The sequence below is a fragment of the Dama dama genome, chromosome 5, assembly GCF_033118175.1.
Source record: "Dama dama isolate Ldn47 chromosome 5, ASM3311817v1, whole genome shotgun sequence".
NCBI lineage: Eukaryota > Metazoa > Chordata > Mammalia > Artiodactyla > Cervidae > Dama > Dama dama.
The window spans coordinates 103,375,269-103,399,014 of record NC_083685.1 but is presented as its reverse complement, the minus strand read 5'-3'; the positions used below and the strand labels follow the sequence as shown (position 1 = coordinate 103,399,014).

General features: G+C 46.9%; 1 protein-coding gene across 7 annotated transcripts in view; it reads left to right on the top strand.

The window, feature by feature from the left end:
• The window catches only part of SPECC1 (sperm antigen with calponin homology and coiled-coil domains 1), a 198,288-nt gene that overhangs the window by 61,639 nt on the left and 112,903 nt on the right, over positions 1-23,746 (top strand). For 5 of the 7 annotated variants that reach the window (XM_061143591.1, XM_061143587.1, XM_061143590.1 and 2 more), the window contains one exon: positions 2,471-2,609. In XM_061143591.1, the coding sequence (XP_060999574.1) occupies positions 2,471-2,609 (139 nt within the window). Of the gene's footprint in view, positions 1-2,470; positions 2,610-21,730; positions 21,837-23,620; positions 23,707-23,746 lie in introns of those variants that run through there. The other 2 variants (XM_061143592.1, XM_061143593.1) reach the window with 2 other exon arrangements.

Here is a 23,746-nt window from a genome sequence, read left to right as displayed (position 1 = left end):
GCTTTGCTGCCACCCAAATGGGCCATGCTGCACTAGGGAGACAGCACGCCACTGGCCTGGAGCACATCTGTCTTATCCTTTTGCCAGTGAAGGATGGGATCAGATCTTTTTATAATACAGGTTGGGACCCTAAAGTCCAAGAAGAGGCCGAGGAAGTTGGGTACAGCTGGTAAAATGGAACTCAGAAGTGGGCTTCGGAGTTCACTCACATCTGTATCATGGCTTGATCTGTTTATCATGTAGAGAAACAAAAGCACAGGAAAAACCCACAAAAGCACAGAGAGGTAAAGTGATTTGCCCTGGGTCACACAGCCAGTAAGAGGCAGAGCCAAGACTCCAGCCCAGGATCCCAAGTCTGGACTTAGAGCTGGTGCCCTGAGCTGCCACCCTGTGCCGCCCATGCGACATGGCTTTCCTCCAGCCCTGCCCACAAGCCCTCACCCCGGTGGTGTGCCCGGCATCTCCTGGCCCTTCTTTGGCTCCAGCCCAGTGAAAATCTTACAGGCCTTGGAAACACAGTCCTGGGCCTGCCTCCCAGTCCTACCTCACCCACGAAGCCTCGAGTGAGTTAGTTAATGTGCTTTGTCAAGTCCAGGGTAGTCAAGTTGTGGTTTGAATCAGAAGTAACATGTGAGTCAAGGACCTAGAAGGACCCAGGCTGCCGCATGTTATCAGCTCCTGTCTGTTCCCTTAATTCTGCCTCTGACCCTCCAAACAGGCTTATCACCCAGTCTTAACAGCAAGAACTTGACTTTGCCTTCCTTCCCCCTACCCCTGCCTGCCCTTCCAGCTGCCTCCTCTCTCCCCTCCCCCACCCCGCCCGATCCCTCCTTCTCTTCTGCTCACAGAGGGGTCTCTCTAGCGGACTCAACTGGATGGCTCTCCCGGCTGGAACACATACGTTTCCCTGTTGTCTGCTCATTACATCTGAATCCTTGTCACCGCTTCTCCTCATCCTATTTCTCCGGGAGCCAGGAGGGTCCTGCCCTGGTCCCATGCGCTCCCCCTTCCTTCCCTGCCCTGCTCCCTGCCCCCAGCTTTTAGCGTACACCTGTGGCCTCAGGGACACCCCTTCCACTTGGTCCTCCAGGCCTGGTCCAGGGCACCTGCTCCGTGAGGATGCCCACACCTCCCGTTTTTGTTTTCCTCACTCCTCATGACGAGTTCTGAGTCACCACACAGGAACTAGCCCCTTTGCTGGTTGTTGACCCTGAGAGCAGGCCGCCCACTCTGCTGTGACCCGTGTGCACCCTGGCCCGTGGATTCGGCACATTGCATGCATTGAGGGTGGACGCCCAGCTGGCAGTAGGCCTTCGGAGCACAGTGTCCAGGATGGTGGGAGCAGCTCTGGGGGCTGTGGTGAGAGGGGAGGGGCCCCAGGCTCTCTGTTCCACACCCTCCCTGTTCTCCCTCTCTGGGCTTCTTAACCTTCAGGAATGCCCTAGAGCAGGATGGAGCCCCTGACCAGTGTGGTGGCCTGGGCTTCCTGCTTCAGGTCTCCGTTGATTCAAGGGAATTTTCATGCTGTTTCTCCAAGTGTCATGTGTGTTTGTGGAGGCTCTGGACACCTGCCTGCCTCGTCTTCTAGAAGGATCCTCTCCACAGCCATCTTTAACCAAGACTGTCTGTGGTTGGGAGAACTTATTTGTGGTTTTTCTCCTTCAGCTCAGGTATGGTTTACCTGGGCCAGAGTGTGAGCTCATTTAGGCCTGCCCCCCCCGCCCCCAACATACACTCTTCAATACCTTTCAGCAAATGTTTGTTCTCTGCCTTCTGTGCCAGGGAAGAAGGCAGACAAGGAGCAGATCCTGCTGTCTTTCTGCCATCACTAACCATTCTTCTGGCTCCACAGCAGTCCCTCTCCTCCATCTGAACAGTGTGTGTGGGGTCGCCTGCCAGTGCTTGGGGTGGGCACCTGTGGATATTCACCTGTTTGTATCTCTTCCCTCTGAGAAGGGAAGAATCTCCAGAGGTTTTTGTGCTACTTTTTATTGTCTTTGAATTTCTTGTGTATCACTCTATCCTGACTTCTGTGTGCCATATAGTTCTTTTTCCCTTGGTTCCCAGTCTTTTAAGAAAAAAACAATAATACATCGGGACCATCCTAGTGGTCCAGTGGTTGACTCCCTGCTTCCAATGCACGGGGCGTGGGTTCCATCCCTGGTTGGCCTGCACGCTGGGGCAGGGGGTGGGGTGGGGTCTCAGACAAATAAATACATAAAAATACACACCATGTTTTAAAAACATCATTTGAATGTGATTGATGGGTGGTGACCGCCCACGACCTTACACGGATCTCTGAAGCAGTGCTGGAGGCCCGCGCCAGGACCAGAGGGCATCCGGGTTTGTCCACTCTGCGCTGTTCCCTCCGGCCAGGGTGGGCAGGTGGGGCCTGCTCCGTGCTGTGCCGGTTTATGGCGCCCCTTCCAGAAAACGCATCTCTTCACCCTATCTCCCCCACCTCTCTCAGCTCAAGCGGGCCAGCAGCGAGGACACGCTCAACAAGCCCGGGGTGGCCGCTGCTTCCGGGGCAGCAGCTCGGCTGAAAAAGACGTCCACGTCCGGGGCCATCTCCGAACTCACCGAGAGCCGCCTGAGGGGCCCCTCAGGTAGGTGGGAGTGGGGACAAGGAGAGACTCAGGTGTGGGGGGCGGGCAGGTGGGAGGGTCTCAGGGAGGTGGGGGCAGGTGGGAGGGTCTCAGGGAGGTGGGGGCAGGTGGGCGGGGTCCGGGGAGGGGCGGGGCACGTGGGGGGAGCCCAGGAGGCCCTTTCTTGTCCATTTGAAAATATCTCAGGGCTTCACTCCCCCTTCCCCCGTCAGGTCTGTCAGGACCACTTTGAGTCAGGAGCTTTTAGGCGACAATATTCCACAACGGGGGGTTTATATGTCTCGGGGAGACAGACACAAGGGGACACGGAGGCGGTGGGGAGCCCTGTGTGTCCCTCCACCCCTCTGCTTGTCCGTCACCCTGCACGTGTGGACTTCGTGGGGATCCAGGCAGGGTGGTACAGGCCGTGGGGCTGTCTTGGGGTCTTGGTACTGCAGTGTAGACGAGTGTGTGGGCCCACAGGTCCCTGGCCAAGCTGCCCAGCCTGCGTCCTGGGTCCTGTGGAGACCAAGAAGAACTCAAGGCAGCTTGCAGTCGCTCAGACGCCAGTGGCCGCTGAAAGCCGTAGGCATTCTCTGTGTTAGCAGTTTTTTGAGAAACAGAAAAGGTTTTTTTTTTTTTTTTCTTTTAATCCATTGTTCAGAGCATTGGAAACTTAAAACATCAAAGAAAATATTTCATTTTCTTTTGCAGCATGTAGATAAGAAAGCTGAGCTTTCCGTGGTCCAACTCACAATGCAGGCCCATAAATGATCGTAATGTATTGCTCAGTTATCCAAGATGGGAACAGCTGAAATGTTCATTTATGATAGGGGTTTAATGGTAGCCTGCTTATGACTTCCTCACTTTTACATAAAATATCACAGATTAGCTTTCCAAAGGTATATTTTAATTTACTCATTTCAAAAAGTTGAATCTGTAAAGAATATATGTGACTTTTTTTAATGATGTGGGGGGAATGGCCTCATGTTTCTCTACAATCGTTTTACTTTTCAAAAGACTGGTTTCATGCTAAATATACACACATTTGGCTTTTTCTAAATAATTTTATTTATTAATTTTTGGCTGCACTGAGTCTTCATTGCTGCGCAGGCTTTACTCCACTTGCGGTGAGCAAGGGCGACTCTAGTTGCTGTGCTCAGGCTTCTCCCTGCAGTGGCTTCTCTTGTTGCAGGGCACAGTCTCTAGCATGGGCTTCAGTAGTTGTGGCTCCCAGGCTCTAGAGCACAGGGTCAATAGTTGTGGCTCACAGGCTTAGTTTCTCTGCGGCATGTGGGATGCTCCCTTATCAGGGCTGGAACCTGTGTCTGCTGCATTGGGAGGTGGATTCTTTACCACTGAACCACCAGGGAAGCCCTCACACATTTTGCTTTTAAAATACAGCATATGAAAGTACAGTATATTTTTATCAAGCCAGCCTAAGACTGTTTTTACAAGTTAACAAAGTACCACGAAAAAACTAACCGACTGACCTCACTCTCAAATATTGATGTAAAAACGTTGAGGTAAAAATTTTAGCAAGTAGAATTCAACAAATTAACAGCAGTAGGGCATATCAAAACCAAGTGGATTTATGCCATCCAAGATTGGCTTACTAGGAGATTCAGGAATATAATCCTTCACACAATATTAATAGGCTAAAGAGGAAAAACCATGAGGTCATTCCGATAGAGATGGCCTATGCCTTGGACAAAAAGAGCACTCTTTGATTTCACTTTCACTTCTTTCTGATTAAAAAAAAAGAAAAACTCTTGGTAGATTACAAGTGTATGGGTACTTCTTAGTGATATGAAATGTATGTATCTCTAGCCAAAACCAACATTATGCTGTATTGTGAAATCTTAGAAGTATTTCCATTAAAATCAAGGATGACTTAAGTTTGCCCATCACCAATTTTTTCTGCAAGTATTAAGCTAGGCAGTGAGACAGGAGAGCTACAGGAGGGTGTTCATGATAGAACATAATGGTGATTTTATGCAGACAATAACATTGTATGCTTAGAATTTCCTGAAAGTTGTATCATTAGAAAAACCTTATCATGTTCTGAAAATCTGATAGATACGATAAGAGTTCAATGGTGGCTGATTATAGAATGTGAAATACCAATAGCTTTCTCATCAGTAACTAGTTAGGAAAGATAATAACATAAGAAATAATCCCATTTGTAAAGGAATGAAAAAGGTAAAATACCTAGTAGTAAGCTTAATATTGGGACTTCCCAGGTAGCACAATGGGTAAAGAATCCACCTCCAGTGCAGGAGATGCGGGTTTGAACCCTGGGTAGGGAAGATCCCCTGAAGAAGGGAATGGCAGCCCACTCCAGTATTATTGCCTTGAGAATTCTGTGGACAGAAGAGCCACAGTCCATGGGGTCACAAAGACCCAACTGAGCATGCATGCACACAAACAATATGACCAGGGCCTACATTTTACAAAATCTTAAAACTCTTTTAAAAGGACATAAATGAAGGTATGCATAAGTAGAAGGGTATATACCTGGTTCTTGGATAAGACTAAATATAACAAAGATTAAATTTAGTAGATATGTTAAATAAAACAGATGTCTTGGTTTCCATTGTGTGGCTCAGCCGGTAAAACAGATGTCTGACGTATCCTATGAATTTGTCTTCATCTCAGTTAAGAGTATCAGTGGGAATTTGAGAGCAGAAACCCTGATAAAATGAGACTGATTTACATGAAACAGCAATTCTCAACCTCAGGCGATTTTGCCCTTCACCCCAACCCAGGGAACCACCGGCAAAGTCTGCAGACAGATTTGGTTGGCATCATTGGGGGTGATACTGCCATCCAGTGGGCAGAGGTCAGCGGTGCTGCTGAGCTTCTTGCAAGGCACAGGATAACCCCTCACAGAAAGGAAGGGTCCTGCCAGAAATGTCAGTAGTACGCTGTTGATAAACCCTAATCTAGAAGAATAAATACTCTCCGATAACCAGGAAGTTTCTGAAACATCAGTGATCGGGGAGGACTATTCAGTGGAGCAGACAGTCCACAGGATTGGAAGATTTCATGTAGGATTACAGTAGCATTTTCTATCAAGATGGATAATTCACTCACAAGTAATGACTGATTGGGTCTTTAGGAAAAAATAAAGCTGGATCCCTATCTCATGCCACTCATTAGAATTAATTCCAAGAGGATTAAAATTTAAACCTTAAAAAGTGAAACCATGAACGTGCAGAGGGAAAACATCAGAGAATCAACTTGTGGTCTTGGCCTTGGAAAGAACAAGCACAGAAATAGCCAAGCACAAAAGTCAACTGGTGAAAAAAAAAATCACATAAATATTAAACACTGCTTTGTAAATAAGGGGAAATTATTTGCAAGACATTGTAACAAATGGGGCTTATTTACAACGAGTTTGTGTAAATCGATAAGAAAAATGGTACAAAAGAAAAATGGGTAGTTCATATAAAAAGGAAATACAGATAGCCACTAGAAAGATGCTGGGACTTCCCTGGTGGTCTAGTGGTTAAGAATCTGCCTGCCAATGTAGGGGCACAGATTCGATCCCTGGTCCTGGAGGATCCCACATGCTGCGGGGCAACTAAGCCTGTGTACCATGACTACTGAGGCCACGAGCCCTAGCGCCTGCGCTCCACAATGAGAGAAAGCCCAACAACAGCAACAAAGACCCAGCACAGCCAACAGAAAAAAGATACTAAGTCTCACTTAGAGGTAAAAAGATATAAGTCAGAGCAATAATTAGATATGTGATTTCTCCTAACAGATTAGTAAAAATTAAAATGATTGAGGAGCTTCCTTGGTGGTCCAATGGTTAGGACCTTGTGCTTCCACAGCAGGGGACACAGGTTCAACCCCTGGTCAGGGAAATAAGATCCCATATGCTATGCAGCACAGCCAAAATATAAATTTTAAAAAAGAACTACAAAATGATTGATAATTTTTTATGTCATTAAGGGTGAGGGGAGCCACACCACATATTGCTGATGACAAGGACAATCTGGTAAAATCTATCTACATTTGAAACATGTATGATCTTTCACCAAGGATTTCTACCACTTAGCATTTAGCATTACTGATATGCTTGAAAAAGAATGCCTATATACATAAACAAGATGTTTGGTTGTGGCATTATTATAACAGTAAAGCACTGGAAATATCCAGGTGTGTATCAGTCCAGGGCTGGTTGCATAATGAGATTTTGGTATAGCTGAATAGTATGCAGCCATGAAAATGGACATGGTAGATTTGTATGTACCGACAGGGAAAGATTATTACTAAGTGGGGAAAATAAGATGGTGTGTATAGTCTGACCTCATGTGTTTTGATTTTAAATACATGATTTAATTTTTGAAATAATAACTGTTTTCCTGGAAGGATGTAGGGATGTTACTTTGAGGAGTATTGAAAGTGGTGGGGGAAGGAGACCTTCCATATTAGATCTATTTATACTGTTTCAAAATGTTAAAAACACATGCAGACATTGCTTTAAAAATTAAAAACAGAATCAGTTCAGTTCAGTTGCTAAGTCACGTCTGACTCTTCAAGACCCTATGACTGCAGCATACCAGGCCTCCCTGTCCATCACAAACTCTCGGAGTTTACCCAAACTCATCTCCATTGAGTCGGTGATGCCATCCAACAATCTCATCCTCTGTCATCCCCTTCTCCCGCCTTCAGTCTTTCCCAGCATCAGGGTCTTCTCCAGTGAGTCAGTTCTTCGCATCAGGTGGCCAAAGTATTGGAGTTTCAACTTCAATATCAGTCCTTCCAATGAACACCCAGGACTGATCTCCTTTAGGATGGACTGCTTGGATCTCCTTGGAGTCCAAGGGACTCTCAAAAGTCTTCTCCAACACCACAGTTCAAAAGCATCAATTCTTTGGTGCTAAGCTTTCTTTATAGTCCAACTCTCACATCCATACATGACTACTGGAAAAGCCATAGCCTAGATAAGACGGACTATAACCTAGATTTTATTTTGCTTTAGCCCAATCCTTCCTCTTCTACTTACCTTTTAGTGTGTGTCTTAACCATTTCTTTGTCAGTAATTTAACTGTTTAATCACAGCACATGTTTCCTTTATTCGGGATTCTAGAGAAAGACTTCAGTTTTATTGGTTTCCACACTCCATGGACTTTAGTTTTCTTATTCTCACATTGAGGAAATAGGTACAGATCTTCAGCTCAGTGATGTCATAGCAAAAGTCTGTGAATGCTTCATAAACTGTGATGGGCTATTTGGAATGTATTCCGACAGTTATCATTCAAATTCCTGAATGTAATGAGATTACCTTGATTGTGATGAAATTACATCCTTTGACTTAATCGAGTTGGATTAAAAAATTGCGCTTGTCTCTGGAGCTTTTGGGTTTTAAGTGCGGGCAGTCCTCAATAGGGCTTCCCTTACAGCTCGTTGGTGAAGAGTCTGCCTGCAGTGCTCGGTATTTTTATATCAGCTTTTGTACAGCTGGCACTTCTGTGCATGGTCACATATCCCCAAACCACCTCATTCCTGTGAACTCAGACCCGTGCATCAGCTGACAAACCGGCCATTAGGAGCACTGGCCGACAGGTCACCCATCAGCAGGTCTGTCTCTGCGGCAGGTGCCAGCACCCCTGCCACTGTGCAGTCGTGTTAGGTGGTTCTGTGAATATCAGCTCACACTTTGTCTTTATTTTACGTGCATGAAAACCAGGGGAATGAAAGCACTGGCACTAGTAATAAGTGTGGGTTTTAATATCTCGGTACCATTGAGACAAACAAGGAGGTGACTCACTGTTAGAAAGGGCACCCCCATCAGGAGCTAACTGGAGTCACCACCACTCTCTATAGATTCAGCTGTAAAGACAAAAATGAAACTAAAGAAAAGAAGGAAAATACTAGCAGTATGTGATTGATTTCCTCTTAAAGGGAAGATGTAATTATAAACTGTATGTAAACACTTAGGGGACAGAATTCTTTTTATGGCCCTCAACATTTGGCTTTGGGACATGTTTTCAGTAACGGTGTGGGATGGTATAATCTGTTTTCTTTCAAGTATATTAATTTTGGAAGGGATCCTGTCATGAAACAATTATACAGTGTTGTGATTTTAAACTCAGCAGTTAAACCTGTGATCAGCCTGTATTGTACCCTTTGCTGGGAATTGATCTGTCCTTGGGGAGGAGCCCTCAAACCTAGCACAGAAGAAGATGCTCACTGTTTGGGTAGTACTGATCATATATGGCAACTGCTGCTAATGCACTGTCTAACCTGAGTGCTGGGGGAGCTTGGTGAAGGGGCTGGATTGTCTCCGGGTTCTGATGTCCAGGCCCAAGCATCCCCAGGGCCCTGTCACCATCTGTAGTGCCCAGAGCAACCACTGGAAGGCAGGGAAGGGTCTGGACAGGGCAGGTAGTCCAGCCCTACCTGGTACCCTCCCCCACCCCATCCCACGCCCACCCCACACCAGGGGTTGGCCTCGCTCAACCTCACCACAGCCTCCAGGAGAAGGCAGTGTTTCGTCCAGATCACGACACTTCAGGGAGGTCACATGAGCATTACTTTGTCTTCTCCATGCCCACCCATTTCCACACTGAACACTTGCTCCTCCTAACTGATTTCGAATCAGTATTATAACATCTCTGTGGCAGAGCCCAGCCCAGACACCTGCTTCTTTTTTCCCTCCAGTGTCTGTGATGCAGATCTGGTCTTAACTGATGGGCATGGGCTTAGAGAATGGGGTGGCCCCTGGTGGTAGATGGCTGTCCTCCCTGACAGCCCCTAACTGCACATCCCAGGGCCCCAAGAGATGGTGAGCCTTTTGGGTACCCCCCTGCCAAAGCTGCAAGGGGGTCCTGCCACTAGATGGCAGCCTCGTCCACACACTGACTCATGTTCTGGAAGCCCCCACTCTGACTAGAGGTCCTTTTGACATTCATGGAATTGGGTCAGCAAACATTTTTGAGTGCCTACTGTGTGTCTGACACTGTTTTAGGCAACAGGGCAACCTCAGGGGGCAGGACAGAGATCCCCCATCCGTGGAGCTCCATGAACAGACATGGCCGAGAACAGTGTGGGCCCATGGCTCAGCCGAGGTGGGAGGGGCACAGGACAGAGGGCTGGGGTTGGGGGCTGAGGGAAGGAGGAGTGACTTACCCGGCCTCTTTTTATTTACTTTTTTTTTATTCTTAATTTTTTATTTTTATATTGCAGTATAGCCAGTTAACGGTAGCTATACTGGTGGCTCAGACGGTAAAGAATCTGCCTGCAATGCGGGAGATCTGGGTTTGATCCCTGGGCCGGGAAGGTCCGCTGGAGGAGGGAATGGCTAGCCACTCCAGTATTCTTGCCTGGAGAATTCCATCGACAGAGCAGCCTGGCAGGCTACAGTCCATGGAATTGCAAAAGAGTCGGATACCACTACTATTAGTCAATTAACAATGTTGTATTAGTTTCAGATGGGCAGCAAAGGGACTCAGTCATACATATACATGTATCCACTCTCCTCCAAACTCCCCTCCCATCCAGGCTGCCACAGAACATTGAGCAGAGTTCCCTGTGCTCTACATTTTAAATATAGCAGTGTGTACATATTGATCCCAGACTCCCTAACTATCCCTTCCCCCTACCCTGGCAACCATAAGTGTGTTCTCTAAGTTTGTGAGTCTGTTTCTGTTTTGTATCATGTGTTAAGATTCTACATATAAGGGATGTCATGTGATATTTCTCCTCTGTCTGATTTACTTCACTCAGTATGACACTAAATCCATCTATGTCTCTGCAAATGGCATTATTTCATTCTTTTAAATGTCTGAGTAGTATTCTATTGTATATGTGTACCACATCTTCTTTATCCATTCTCCTGGACTTGACCTTATTTTACAAGGAGCATTTTGGCTGCCTGTGCAGTCTAGACTAATGGATGGGGGGAGACCCAATCAGAGGTTATGGCCAGGCCCTAGGAGAGAGCCTTTTCAAGGCTGAATAATATTCCCTTGTATGTAAACCACATTTTCTTTATCCCTCCATCACTGACTGACCGGGAAATAGCTTTAACTTGTGCAGTGTCCAGGGTGACACCACTCTGAGGAGGTTTTGAACTGCTATTATCAAGTCTTGGATTCTTTGAGGGTACCTGGTCATCAGGGTTTGGTGGCTTTCAGAGTTCCTCTCTGGGAACCTGTGGTTCAGAGGAGGGCAAACTCTCCCTACTTGTCCCTCCAGAAATACTGACTTTTTTGCAAAGTCTTCCCGTCCAGAAATGTGGCCACCTCTCTGAGCCTTCCTTTTTGTCTTTCTCTATAGTCCACATATTTCTTCTCCTTTTTCTTCTGTTTGTTGAGTTTACGCCCAGGTTTATACTTTTATTACTTTTGTGGATGGGATTGCTTTTTCTTCTTTTTTAACGTGGAAAACTTCATGAACGTGTATGTCATCCTCCACACTAATCTTCTCTGTGTCCTTCCAATTTTAGGATGTGTGCTGCTGAGTTGAACATTCACTGTATTTTTTTAATTAGATATTTTTAAACTATCTAATTTGTAACTGACTCACTGGTACTTATGGTTTTCAGTTTATTCTCCCATGATCTCCAAGTGGACGATTCTATCAGCTGCAGATAACAAAGCCCTTTGTCTCCTTCATCCCTATGGCTGTGTCTTTTCTTTCTCATTCCTGCTGTGTCGTGTGAGTGACACTTGGGTTGTGTTAAATGCTAGTGATGTCCTTGTTCTCATTTTACTGTGATTGCTTTTGATCTTTCCCCATTAAATTGGATGCAGAAAGTTGGCTTGAGATATTGATTTGCAGGTTCAGTTCTTCCTTTCCTCTTTTGCTTAAGAGTTTCTAGATTGGGTGGTAGATTTATTAAATGCCCTCAAGGCATTCTGTTATAACTTTAATTATTGAGTTTCTCTTTACCCTGGAGCCTCCTTCAGGGAATTCAAATATGTGTATATTCTGTCTCCTGAGAATGTCTTCTCCATCATGTATTAATATTTTCTTTAATCCTTTTGATTACTTTCATGCATCCTCTGATTTTTTTTTTAAAGTTTATCATCTAATGTGCTTCACTTTGTTTCTTTACTTCAGCTATTGTATGTTTCATTTTTTGTCTGATTTATCTGATCTCAAATTGTTTCTTCTTCATAACCTCTTGCTGTAGCTTCACAGCTGTAAAAGCTTCTTGAATTTCAATGAGGATACACATTAGAGATTTTCTAAAATTTCCTATTTCTTCCAGTAACTGTTTCATAGATGCTTATTTATCTGGACTTCTCAGTTGGTTCCCTTCTTATGAATGGCCAAGACTTTCCAGATAGATCTAGTGATTTTCTAGAATCATCCATTTTCACAGAGGGAAGTCTGTTGTATCACGTTCTGGGGGCTGTGTCCACATAGGTGGCTTTCTGTCACGCTGAGACTCAGGGTAAACTTCTGAACAGTGACCCAATTTTCTCCCATCAGTGTCTTTACTCAGTGGGGTATCAGACCCTCCTCCTTTGAGAAGCTTCTCCAGTTTCCTCACCTGTAAGATGAGGTCGACCACACCCATCTCAGGAAGTGGTGAGAAGGAAGCGCAGTGGCCTCTGTGAGGAAGCAAGAGTAGAGCCTAACATGGAACTGTCTTTATGAAATGTGCGTTTCCTCGAAAACCGCCCTGCGCGACAGGACCTTAGAGTCAGGAATTATGGCGATTAGATAAACCCACCTGCCGTGGGCTCTGTCTGGCACATCTTGCCCAGGAGCTCCCAGCTCTGCATTACGATGTGCTTTTTTTTCCTTCCAAAGCTACCATCCCTTGCACTTGGTCAACAATTCCTTTTTCAGTCAAGATTAAAGTTATCCTTTTTGGTTCGAAGCAGTAAAATTCGGGTCAGGTTTTGACTGAATATATGAAAGAATGGGCTTCCCAGGTGTCACTAGTGGTAAAGAACCTGCCTGCCAATGCAGGTAGATGTAAGAGACACAGATTCGATCCCTGGGTCAGGAAGATTCCCCTGGAGGAAGACACAGCAACCCACTCCAGTATTCTTGCCTGGAGAGTCCCATGGACAGAGGAGCCTGGTGGGCTGCAGGCCATGGGGTCACAGAGAGGACATGACTGAAGTGACTTAGCACACACACACACACACACACACACACACGCATGGAAGAATGTTCCAGCAGCCATAGCACATCGGAAGCGCTCAGCCCTAGGAAGTGAAGAACTCCTGGTTACTGGAGTGAAGGTTTCATTCCACGCTAACTCCTTGCTGGGGATGTTGGAGGGTGATTGAATCAGATCCTTACTGACGTCCTTCTTGACTTCAGGAGGTTGCTGTTAAGCTCAAAGACCTCCTCCTGCGTATCTTCTCTTGTCCCCTCCCACGTGGGGGACACTCTTCCAGGCCCTCAGGCCAAACCTGCGTTTCCACCCCAAAGTGAACCTGCCTTCTGGAAACACTCCCCCAATAGCCGACACTCTCTATCCGTTCGTTCCTTCACCGAGTGTTTGTGTCTACTGAGTCCCAGGCATCTTCCCAGGTGCCAGGGAGGCAGCCATGAGCAACACACAGAAAGCCCCAGCTCTCCTGGGTCTTGCGCTGTGTTCTCGTTCCTGTGGGATTTTTCTGAATTATGCTCACCTCTCACTGCACGGGCTTCCAGCTTCCTCTAGCGTCTGACTCCTCCGACTGCAGTCACCCAAATCAACTGTCCTGTTTTCTGTCAGCCTCCTTTCTTGAGTGTGTGACTGCCTTTGTCACCACATTTGCCCACTTTTCATTTCCTCTGGGATCCCTGACCCAACTTGGCCTGGCAACTCTCACCTGAAAAGCACAGAGGCTTCTTGATTTGGGTTGGGCTGCAAAGGGTTCCCTCATCATTTATAGCAACTTTGAACATTTTTTAAAATTGAGGTTTCTTGGGCTCCAGTATCGCTGTGGATGGTGACTACTGCCATGAAATTAAAGACACTTGCTCCTTTGAAAAGAAAGCTATGACAAACCTAGGCAGTGTATTAAAAAGCAGAAACATCATTTTGCCAACAAAGGTCAGTATAGTCAAAGCTATGGTTAGTCACGTACAGATGTGAGAGTTGGACCATAAAGAAGGCTGAGTGCCGAAGAATTGATGCTTTCAAATTGTGGTGCTGGAGAGTCCCTTGGACTGCAGGGAGATCAAACCAGTCAATCCTAAAGGAAATCAACTCTGAATATTCATTGGAAGGACAAATGCTGAAGCTGAAGCTCCAATACTTTGGCTACCTGATGCGAAGAGCTGACTTATTGGAAAAGACACTGATCCTGGGAAAGACTGAGGGCAGGAGGAGAAGAGGGCAACAGAGGATGAAATGGTTGGATGACATCATCAACTCAATGGATATGAATTTGAGCAAACTCTGGGAGGTGGCGAAAGACAGGGAAGCCTGACATGCTGCAGTCCATGGAGTCGCAAAGAGTTGGATGCGATTGAGTGACTGAACAATACCTCCTGTCTTAAAAGGTCGCTTTCATCCAGTCTTTTCAGGCCATTCAGAGTGCGTTTTGAGGAAGCAATGTCTCTCTCTCTTTCTGCACTCCTGTTTCATTGGTTTACAGAATAATTAAGTTATGTAAATAAGATCATTGGTACAACTAGCATGAACAGGGTTGAAGCAATCCACCTACTCCCAGTATGCGGATGTCCCAGGTGGAGGGGCTGAAGTGCATGCTTGTTCTGGGAGGAGCCTCCCAGCCGCCAGTGCCCAGGACACTGGTCAGTGTGCCCTGTTCAGATGGGCGCCTCAGTGATCTCGGCGGGTTGGCTGTGGGTCAGTGCTGGAGGAGGGTGGATGAAAGGGCAGGTTTTGCAGCAGCAGGGCCCTTGTCCTGAGCTGCAGCTTTGGCCGGCCCAGCCCCGTGCTCAGACACCTCAGACAAGATCTCTGCCTTGGCTGCATAAGGGACTGGGGCAGAGCAGTCCCTTATGTAGCCCTGTCCCAGTCCTGTTCTTGCCTTGACTCCAGTCCTGGGCTACAGCGGGGCTGGTTCTCCAAACACAGTCAGGACTTTACCACAATCAGGCCTCTGTCCTGATGAGCCAGACCTGGCCCTACCGCTGGGCCTGTTCCTCCAGGATGCTTGTCCATGCCTGGAGCCCTGCCCTCTCTGCTGCCCCACTCCTGCCACACTGGATGTTGACAGCAGTTCTGATCACCAGGAAGGGACCAGCTCATAAGCATCACCTTCTCCAGGAAGCCTTTCTGGATCCCTGGGCAGGCTGTGCTTTTTTCCCTTTTAAGGACACGCTGCTTGTGTCCTTCTGTCCAGCCCTCTTGAGTCCTGCCTGGTGCTGCTGCTCTGTCCTTCCTCCTCATTCTCTGCTGCTCCCGGGACCATGTGTTGGACCTGCTGGCAACACACTCAGGAAGAAGGCCCATCCTGCTAGCGGGTGAGGCCTCTCTCTTCCCTTTTATCTCATCTTCTTCAAAGCATGTATCTTTCTAGCCTTGATTCTTGGTAGTGAGGCACCCCTGGACTTCAGTCACGCTCATTGACTCACAGTGAGGGATGGGGCTCTTTTTAGTTCAGAAATAATTCATAGAGTCCTGAAGGCTCATCTGTTTATCTCCCTTGACTTAAAAACCCAGCTTTATGGAAGTGTAATTTACATATTCTCAAATCCATCCATTTAAGATGTGCAGGCTGATGATTTTTGCAACTGGGCTTTAGAACGTTCCCGTCACACCAGAAAGATCCCTCGCGTCGTTTCCAGTCAATTCCTATTTCACTTCAGCTGCAGGCAACTGCTTTCTGTCCCTATAGATGCACCCTCAACTTTGTGTGCTGCCTTCTAGAGCATTCTTCAGACCAGCATATGCGCTGTTTGCCTGAGGAATTTCTTCTGATTCAATTACTACACTTTATTTGTCACCCTCTCTTTGACTCTCCCCGTGTTTTTAAGTTTCTCTTGGTTTCTCTTTGTATGAACCTTGTTGGCCTTTGACTTAGAAACCTGAGTTTCCCCCTTTCCTTTGGAAAATGGAAAACTTGGAGTGTTATGTACAAAACAGATACTGGATAGTACTGACTGAGTAAAACAGCCTTAGCCCCTCACTCCTGGGACTTCCAGAAACCATTGAGTGGAAGTTTGAAGTGGAGTGAAGTCAAGTTATAATAATAAGTGAACTGTGATATCCTGTGATCTACCTAGTCTTCCTCACCTTTCTTCCTTCAGACATTGGCAACCACTGATCTTTTTACTGTCTTCATAGTTTTGCCTTCTCTAGAATGTCATATAGGGTTTCCCAGGTAACTCAGTGGCAAAGAATACATCTGCCAATGCAGGAGACACAGGAGACTTGGGTTTGATCCTGGAGATGGGCATGGCAACCCAGGTCAGTATCCTTGCCTGGAGAATCCCATGGACTGAGGAACCTGGTGGGCTACAATCTCTAGGGTCTAAAAGAGTCTGACAGGACACAGAGACTCAGCATGCACACAGAATGTCATATGATTGGAATCATATAGGATGTAACCTTTTGAGACTGTCTTCTTACACTTTGCAATCTACATTTAAGATTCCTCCATGTCCTTCTGTGGTTTGACAGCTTGTTTCTTTTTAACTCTGAATAATAATATGAATGCACCACAGTTTGTATATCCATTTATCTGTTCACCACCTTACATTTGGATAAATACCAAGGAGCGAGATGGATGTTATGTGGTGAGGATTTGTTTACCTTTGTAACAAACTGCCAGGTTGTCTTCCTAAGGGGCTGCATCATTTTGCACCCTCACAAGCAATGAATGAGAGTTCCTGTTGTTCTTTATCATTGCCAGCATTTGGTGGTGTCGGTGTTTGGGATTTTCACCATTCTAATATATGTGTTGTGGTATGGATCAAGATTTTTTTAAAATTTGGTACAAGCAGAAATTTGAAGTTTGATTAGGTATTTGCTAAGAGATTATTGTCAGTTTTTTTCAGTTGGGATAATGGAACTGTAGTTTTGTTTTGTTTTTCTAGAGTCTTTATCTTTGGAACACAAATTGAAACATTTGCCAATGAAATAGGATGTCTGGGATTGCTTCATATTACTTGGGAATGGGGGGGAAATGGATGATGGTATTTGAAACAGGGTTGACTATGAATTGATGTGTTTAAACTGGGTTGATAGAGGATCATTATAACATTGCTTTCTATTTTTTGTATATGTTAGAAATTTTTAGTAATAAATATTTAAAATTAAAGTAGCTCATGTTATTTAAAAACAGTGGGCTCTTTGGTGTTTAGTAAGAATTTCAGCCTGTCTTCTAGCACCACCTTAATAAGCTCAGTCCTTAATAGAATCATGGAGAAGGAAGGGATATATGTTCAACAATTGTACATGTACTGGGTTAATATTTAAAGGATCCTCCTAGAAACTAAAGAATCTTCTGGTAATATACACAATTTTACCTGACATTATCTAGAAAATATATGTGATTTTTTTCAAAGTGAATTTTTTAAATTAAAAAAGCAAAAGCAGTACAATGTGCACTAGAGCCAAATAAAAAACATATGGAGAAGCAAAAATAATAATAAAAAAAGAACATAAAGGACATAGAATCTCACCCACTGCATTCAAAGAGAGCCACTCATTCTTCATCAGAACCTTGAGGTACAACTTTCCATTTATGTGTTTGTGTCCAGATGTTTTTTGTTTGTTTGTTTATAAACAAAAAATAAGATTTATGTCCTTGATATATGTACTATTCTGCTTTCTAGGGTAGCACGTCTGACACATTGTTCAGGGGCTGCATAGGCACCACTGTATGGTTGTGTCATCATTTATTTAACCATCATTTATTAGCCCCAGTGTTAAGGACTTCCTTGGTGTCTCAGATGGTAAAGAATCTGCCTGCAATGCAGGAGACCCAGGTTCTGATCTCTGGGTCGGGAAGACCAGACTGAGCAACTTTTCTCTTTCCATGTTAAACACTGAAGGTTTTTCCCAACTTTTTGCTGTTAGAAACAGAAGGGGTCCTTATATTCAATGAAGATTCCTAAAAGCCTTTTTTTTCCCCCCGAGTCTTCCTTAAATAACCATTTCAAATAGAGATAAAATAGAAAATACATAATTCCAGGTTTTGTTTTGGAGACAATTCAGGAAATTTTAATATGGACTGTGTTGTTGTTCAGCCGGGATCAAACCAGAGTTGGTAGGTGGATTCTTTACCGCTGAGCCACCAGGGAAGCCCATGGACTGTGTACTATACACTATTTTGAAAGTACTGTTTTTCGTAGGTTTGATCGTGGTATGGTAGGAGAGTTCAGGAGGTTGTGCTGGAACTAGTTGGAGGTGAAATGTAACGAAGTCATGTTGTCTGCAACATACTTCAAATGAGTCAATGAAGAAGAAAATGGAGAGGGACCAAGATAGAGGCAAATGTGGTAAAATGTTTCTAGTTTGTAAAGGAGGTGATGGATATTGAAGGTGTTCACTCTAGTAATCCCTTTAGTGTTCACTGTAGTGTTCTGGCCAAACTTTTCTATGATCTGAAAATGTTCACAGTGAAAGTTCAGACAATAAAGAAGGCTTTCCCCCCTTTAATTTTATAAAATATACATCCATGTTTACTTTTATATTTTCATATTTTACACTTAAATTTATATTGAATTGGAATTTCTTTGGGGCATAAAGAGGGAGATATGGCTGTCACTTAATTTGAAGTGCTATTTTATGTTTAATTCTTTCGGGAATTTCCATTCTGTTGTAACCACACTGTTTTTCTGATGTAATTTTATGGCATGTTTTTCTTTCTTTTTTTTTTTAAATTATTTCTTTATTTTTGGCTGCACTGGGTCTCTGTTGCTGCAAAGACTTTCTCTAATTGCCATGAGCAGGGGTCACTGTTGCAATGCTTGGGCTTCTCATTGCGGTGGCCTCTCTTGTTGCAGAGCACAAACTCTAGGCGAGTGGGCTTTAGTAGTGGTGGCGCATGGGCTTCATTGCTCCATGGCATGTGGAATATTCCCTGACCAGGGATTGAACCTGTGTCTCCTGCATTGACAGGTGGACTGTCAATCACTGGACCATCAGAGAAGCCCGCATGTTTTTATCTCTAATAAGGCAAATCTCTCCTCTTTATTCCTCCTCTTGCAAACTTTCTTAGGCTTTCTGATGCTTTATTCCTCTAGGTGAGTCTTGGAATAAACACATCAAGTTCATGATTCATTTGAATTTTGATAAAATTATATATTTTAACTATTTGGGCAGACTTGATGTCTTTATAATGTTTACGTTTTTCATTTCAATGCCGTAGTATTTCCGTGGAGAGCAAAGAATCCTTCAGAAGCTAAGTGACCATCACAGAACTATTTTGTTTGTTTGAGAAGCTAGTGGCATATTATAGAGTAAGTAAATATGTTATTTACTTCAGTATTTATTAGATGTGGATGCAAAAAGGAGTAAGACAGCATCCTTGCCACTCGTGGAGTTCACCGTGTATAAAGAATAGTTTAAGTAATGTGGTTCTGTGGTAAAACACAAGCATTTCCAAGGACAGCAGCACCGAAAGGGAATATTTGATGCTGACTGGGGTGAGCAGGCCCCCAGGGGAACTGATACCTGACCACGAATTTAGAGCAGAGAACCCGCATTTTCCAGGTAGCCAGGTTACAGCAGAGTTAAACCAGAGGGACGAGAACAGATAGGAAAGCATAGGGGCTGAGACAGGAGGGTGTATGCAGGGCACCACAGCTGGCTTCATGTTGCTGGGAGATACAGGGAGGCTGTACTATTATTTCATTTTTAATATTTATTTATTTGGCTACCCCGGGTCTTGGTTGCAGCATGAGGGATCTTTAGTTGCGGCATGTGGGATCTAGTTCCCTGGGGACTGAGCCCAGGCCCCCTGCATTGGGAGCGAGGAATCTCAGCTACTGGAGCACCAGGTAAGTCTCAAGGGATGGTATACTTTAGAAAGTAGTTTTGAGGTCAGAGTAACAGGGTGGGAGGGTGCAAGATGATACCATGCAGGAGAACTGGGGACTTTATGCTACTGGTAGAGGAGAGCCCCAGATGGCTCAAGTGGTAAAGAAACCTCCTGCCAATGCAGGAGATGTAAGAGCGGTGGGTTTGATCCCTGGGTTGGGAAGATCCCCTGGAGAAGGAAATGGCACCCCACTCCAGTATTCTTATGTAGGAAACCTCATGAGCAGAGGAGCCTAGCAGGCTATAGCCCATGGGGTTGAAAAAGAGTCGGACACGACTGAAGTGACTTAGCAGAGCCTATAAACTCACTCATCCATTCATTCGCTGCTCTCGTGATGTTTGCACTCTACTGGAGAGACAGTAAACAAGTCCACTGAACAGTGGAAAGTGTCACAAGGTCCACAAGGCCAGGAAGTGTGTGTGTTGAGGGTCTGATTTACTCTTTCATGTGATAAGACAAGAGAAACCCCTCTTAAGCGAACAAATGGTATTTGACCAGAGATCTAGGAAGTGAGAGGTCTGTGTTATGTTGGAATGCGGGGGAAAGCATTTGGGTCAGAGGGAACAGTGAGTGCAAAAGCCTTGGGGTGGGAGCACCTTGGCTGATCTGGGGAACAGCGAGAAGGTGCTGCAGCAAGACCAATGTGGGGGGTAGGGGCAAGTCCCCCACAGTGGAGGGAGGGGGAGGAAATTCAGGGCCTTAGAGGCTATGGTAAGGGCTTGGCTTTTCCTCTGAGAGACAGAAAGAGCATGTAAGTCGGGGGACTTGACCTGGGTCTTAGAAGCGTCGCTCTGTCATGTGAAGGTCAGACTGTAAAGAGGCAGGGTCAGAAGAAGGGAGGCTGGATTGGAGGTGGTGGCAGAGATACTGGTGGGAGGGGACTATGGGCTGGACCGGGTGGCAGCGGTGGAAGCAGTGAGCAGTGCTGAGAGATGGTGGCATTGACCACATACATCCTGACACATCCTGTTTACGGAGATAAGGGAGACTGTGTGAGACACTGATGGTAAAAAACCTAGAATTGTGTTTTGTTCCCATTAAACTGAGGAACCCTAGTTGGAGGCATCAAGACGGTAGTTGGGTAGATGAATCTGGAGTTCAGAAGGCAGGACCAAGCTTAAGACACCCTGCTGCTGCTGCTGCTGCACAGGGCAGGACTTAAAAGCCACAGCTTGGCTGCAAAGGCCAAGTTAGAGGCCCTGAGCAAATTCGACGGAGGTGACCAGCCATTAGAGTGCTCAGTGTCCAGAGGTCACGTAGATGAGAAAGAAAGGAAGGGGATAGAGAGGAGGACGCCAGAGGAGGCAGAAAACTAAGTGTACTGTCCAGGAAGTGGAGTGAATAAACTGTTGTGAGGATCCAAGTGACCAGGGCGATCTGAAATGCTGAATGAGAGCTGAGGTGAACCAGTGTTCAGGGGACGCAGGAGCTGGAAACCGCCGTCCTGCTTATGATTTTTTTCCTATCATGTATTTGCACTGCAAGAATTAGCGAGTTCTAAGCGTTTTCACTGCAAGGCTGACTCTGAAAGTCGTTCAGGGTGGAAAGTCGTTTAGGGTGATTTCCGTAACTCAGTCATTTCTGAGAGCAGATCCTGCTCATGACTGGCATGCATTTTTATTTTTAGTGGCAGCATTCATCGTGGAGAATGTTGTTAGAGCGTCTTCCTCACCACCTCCGCCTCAAAACTTGCTTGTTGGTCTATTCATTTATCCCAAAACTTAGCTCAAAACTTACCCAGAAATACCTAGGAAGCGCCTGTCGTATGCAACCCCAAGTTTTTCCCGATGGTCTGATATCTCACGCGCAGAACTGTGCCTTCCTCGTGACACCTGGCCTCGGCCTCCCCGCAGTGGGGTTTTTCCAGCCCGCAGTGTCCAGCTGCAGTTCCCCGCGGCCGCCCCTAGAGGCCGGAAGTCGGGCGGCGGGCGCGTCCCTCCCCCACCGGGGAGGAAGACTCTGGGAGCCCCAGAGAGATATTCAGACAAGGGGGCGGGGCAGCCCCAGTCGAGGCGGACGGCCTGCCGGGGGAGGGGCGGTATGCAGATAAGGTGGGCGGGGCTTGCGGGTGCGCGGGCCGCGGGAGTCGAGGTGGGCGGGCCGCATGCAGATGAGCGAGCGCGGAGCGGCCAGCGGCCGCGGGGACTGAGGCGACGGCCTTTCTTTGACTGGAGCGGACCCGCCAGACGCAGCCGCTTCGTCAGCCCGAGCCGGCGCGAGCGGCCGCGCGGTGGACGCGCCGTCCGAGGCGGCCGGCCGGCCGCTGCCCTAGGCGGCCGAGCCATGGGCAACCACTCGGGGCGGCCCGAGGATCCTGAAGCAGGTCTGTGCGGCGTTCCGGGGGTCGCCGGCCCCCTCGCGCCCGGGCGCCCTTCCCCCACCGCCCCGGGCCGGGCCGCGCTGCCCGCGGGCGCCGGGGGGCGCGGAGGCGAAGTTCCCGGGCGTGAGTCCCACCTCTGGAATGCGCGGCGGGGGTGGCGGGCTCACCTGTGCCCGCGCCGCGACCGGGGAGCGCCGCCGGCTTACCTGGCGGCCGGACGGGCGGAGGGGGGCCGGGGGCGCCCCCCCGCCCCGGGTCGGGGGAGGTCCGTGCGGACGTGTGGGCCCCGGCCGCGCCCGTGTCACACACTTTCCAGAGTCCAGTGGACGGTGTGGGAGGTCAGCAGGTCTGTTACTCACCCTCAGATGGGGGGCCGGACGGTGACTGTTGCTCACTCAGAATAGCGGGGGCCGATTCCAGGACCCGTGCTTCCGGTCCTCACACGGACACTGCTCAGAGACCGCTGGCCTCGTCCTCAGCGCTGAGGGTCAGCCTGGCCTCCCGCAGACCTAGACGCTGCTGGCCACAGGGTCGGGTTTGCCGACGAATAGGATGTTTCTGCCCTGTCACACACGCAAACGGTTTACTTCAGCGTCCCCAAGTGCGTGCTGGCCGCAAAGGAGATGGTCCCTCTCGGGCTGGAGTCCGGGGGTGGGCAGGTGACCGGTCTGTGAATCTGGGACAGAGTCAGAACTCGAAACTCTTTTCCAGGGGGTGATTTTTAAATTTGAATTTGAATGAGGAAATCGCCCCAGCTTGTCCAGGTGACTTGTCCCCAAATCTGAGGCAGGGCTGTCATTAAGACCTGAGTCTCTTAGCCTCGGTTCACTGGTCTCCACTCACCTGGGCAGGGAGGCCAGGCAGGGGCAGGCAGTGTCCTTGAGGCTGGGAGGCGGCGGCTCTGGTACATTGGACTGGTACAATCAGGATAGGAAACTTGGCCACAAGTGGAGACCATGGAGGAAAAACTATAGAGATGGGATTGATTTTGAAGGGGTGACTTTCTAAACTGCACAGCCCTCATCCAGCCTTCTTTGGGCAAAATAGCCAATATTTGCAAATTAATGCACGTTTGCCTGTGTCATAAACAGCCCTACGATTAGCTATTAGGTAAGGGCTTCCCTGGTGGCTCAGCAGTGAAGAGTCCACCTTCCAGTGCAGGAAACTCAGGTTTAATTACTGGGTCTGGAAGATTCCCTGGAGAAAGAAATGGCAACCCACTCCAGTATTCTTGTCTGGGAAATCCCATGGACAGAGGAGCCTGGTGGGCTATAGTCCATGGGGTCGCAAAGAGTCGGACATGACTAAATAAGAAAAGAATATGTAACATTTTAAACACATCTCATTAATATCCACTTACCCTGTGTATTATTTCCTTGGTGTCAAAACTATGAAGAGACTGTGCCCCTTGTTAGTTTTTAAGTGTTATTTGGGTGCTTGTGTTCCAGTTTCTAACTGACCTTGCTTTTGAAAGCAATCTAATGAATAGAGGATGAAAAAGACATTTTTATGGCAGTGACTTATTTTATCGCACTTTTCCGAGTGCATACAATTTCAGTATGGGAACTCAAGTCTGATTTGCTGCGAGTAAAGATACCCAGTTAGAAAGTCTTAGGAAAGACTGTCTTGCTAGACTGTTGTCAGCTGAAAATGTGCATATAGCTTTAAGTGATCTCTGTGCAGTGATGAAATGCTATAGAATGCACCAATGAGATCCCGGAAATGAGAATTTTGTTAAAGATTAACACATCCTCAATCTGTTTTACCACCTTGTGTGAGGCTGGGAGGGCAGGGCCTCCCACTGGCAGGTATGGTGCATTGGACTAGACTCAGAGCAAGTGCTTCGAGGGTCCTCAGAGCATGGGGCCCAAAGGTGAGTGGTGGAGATGAGGAGGAGACAGGCACAGCAACAC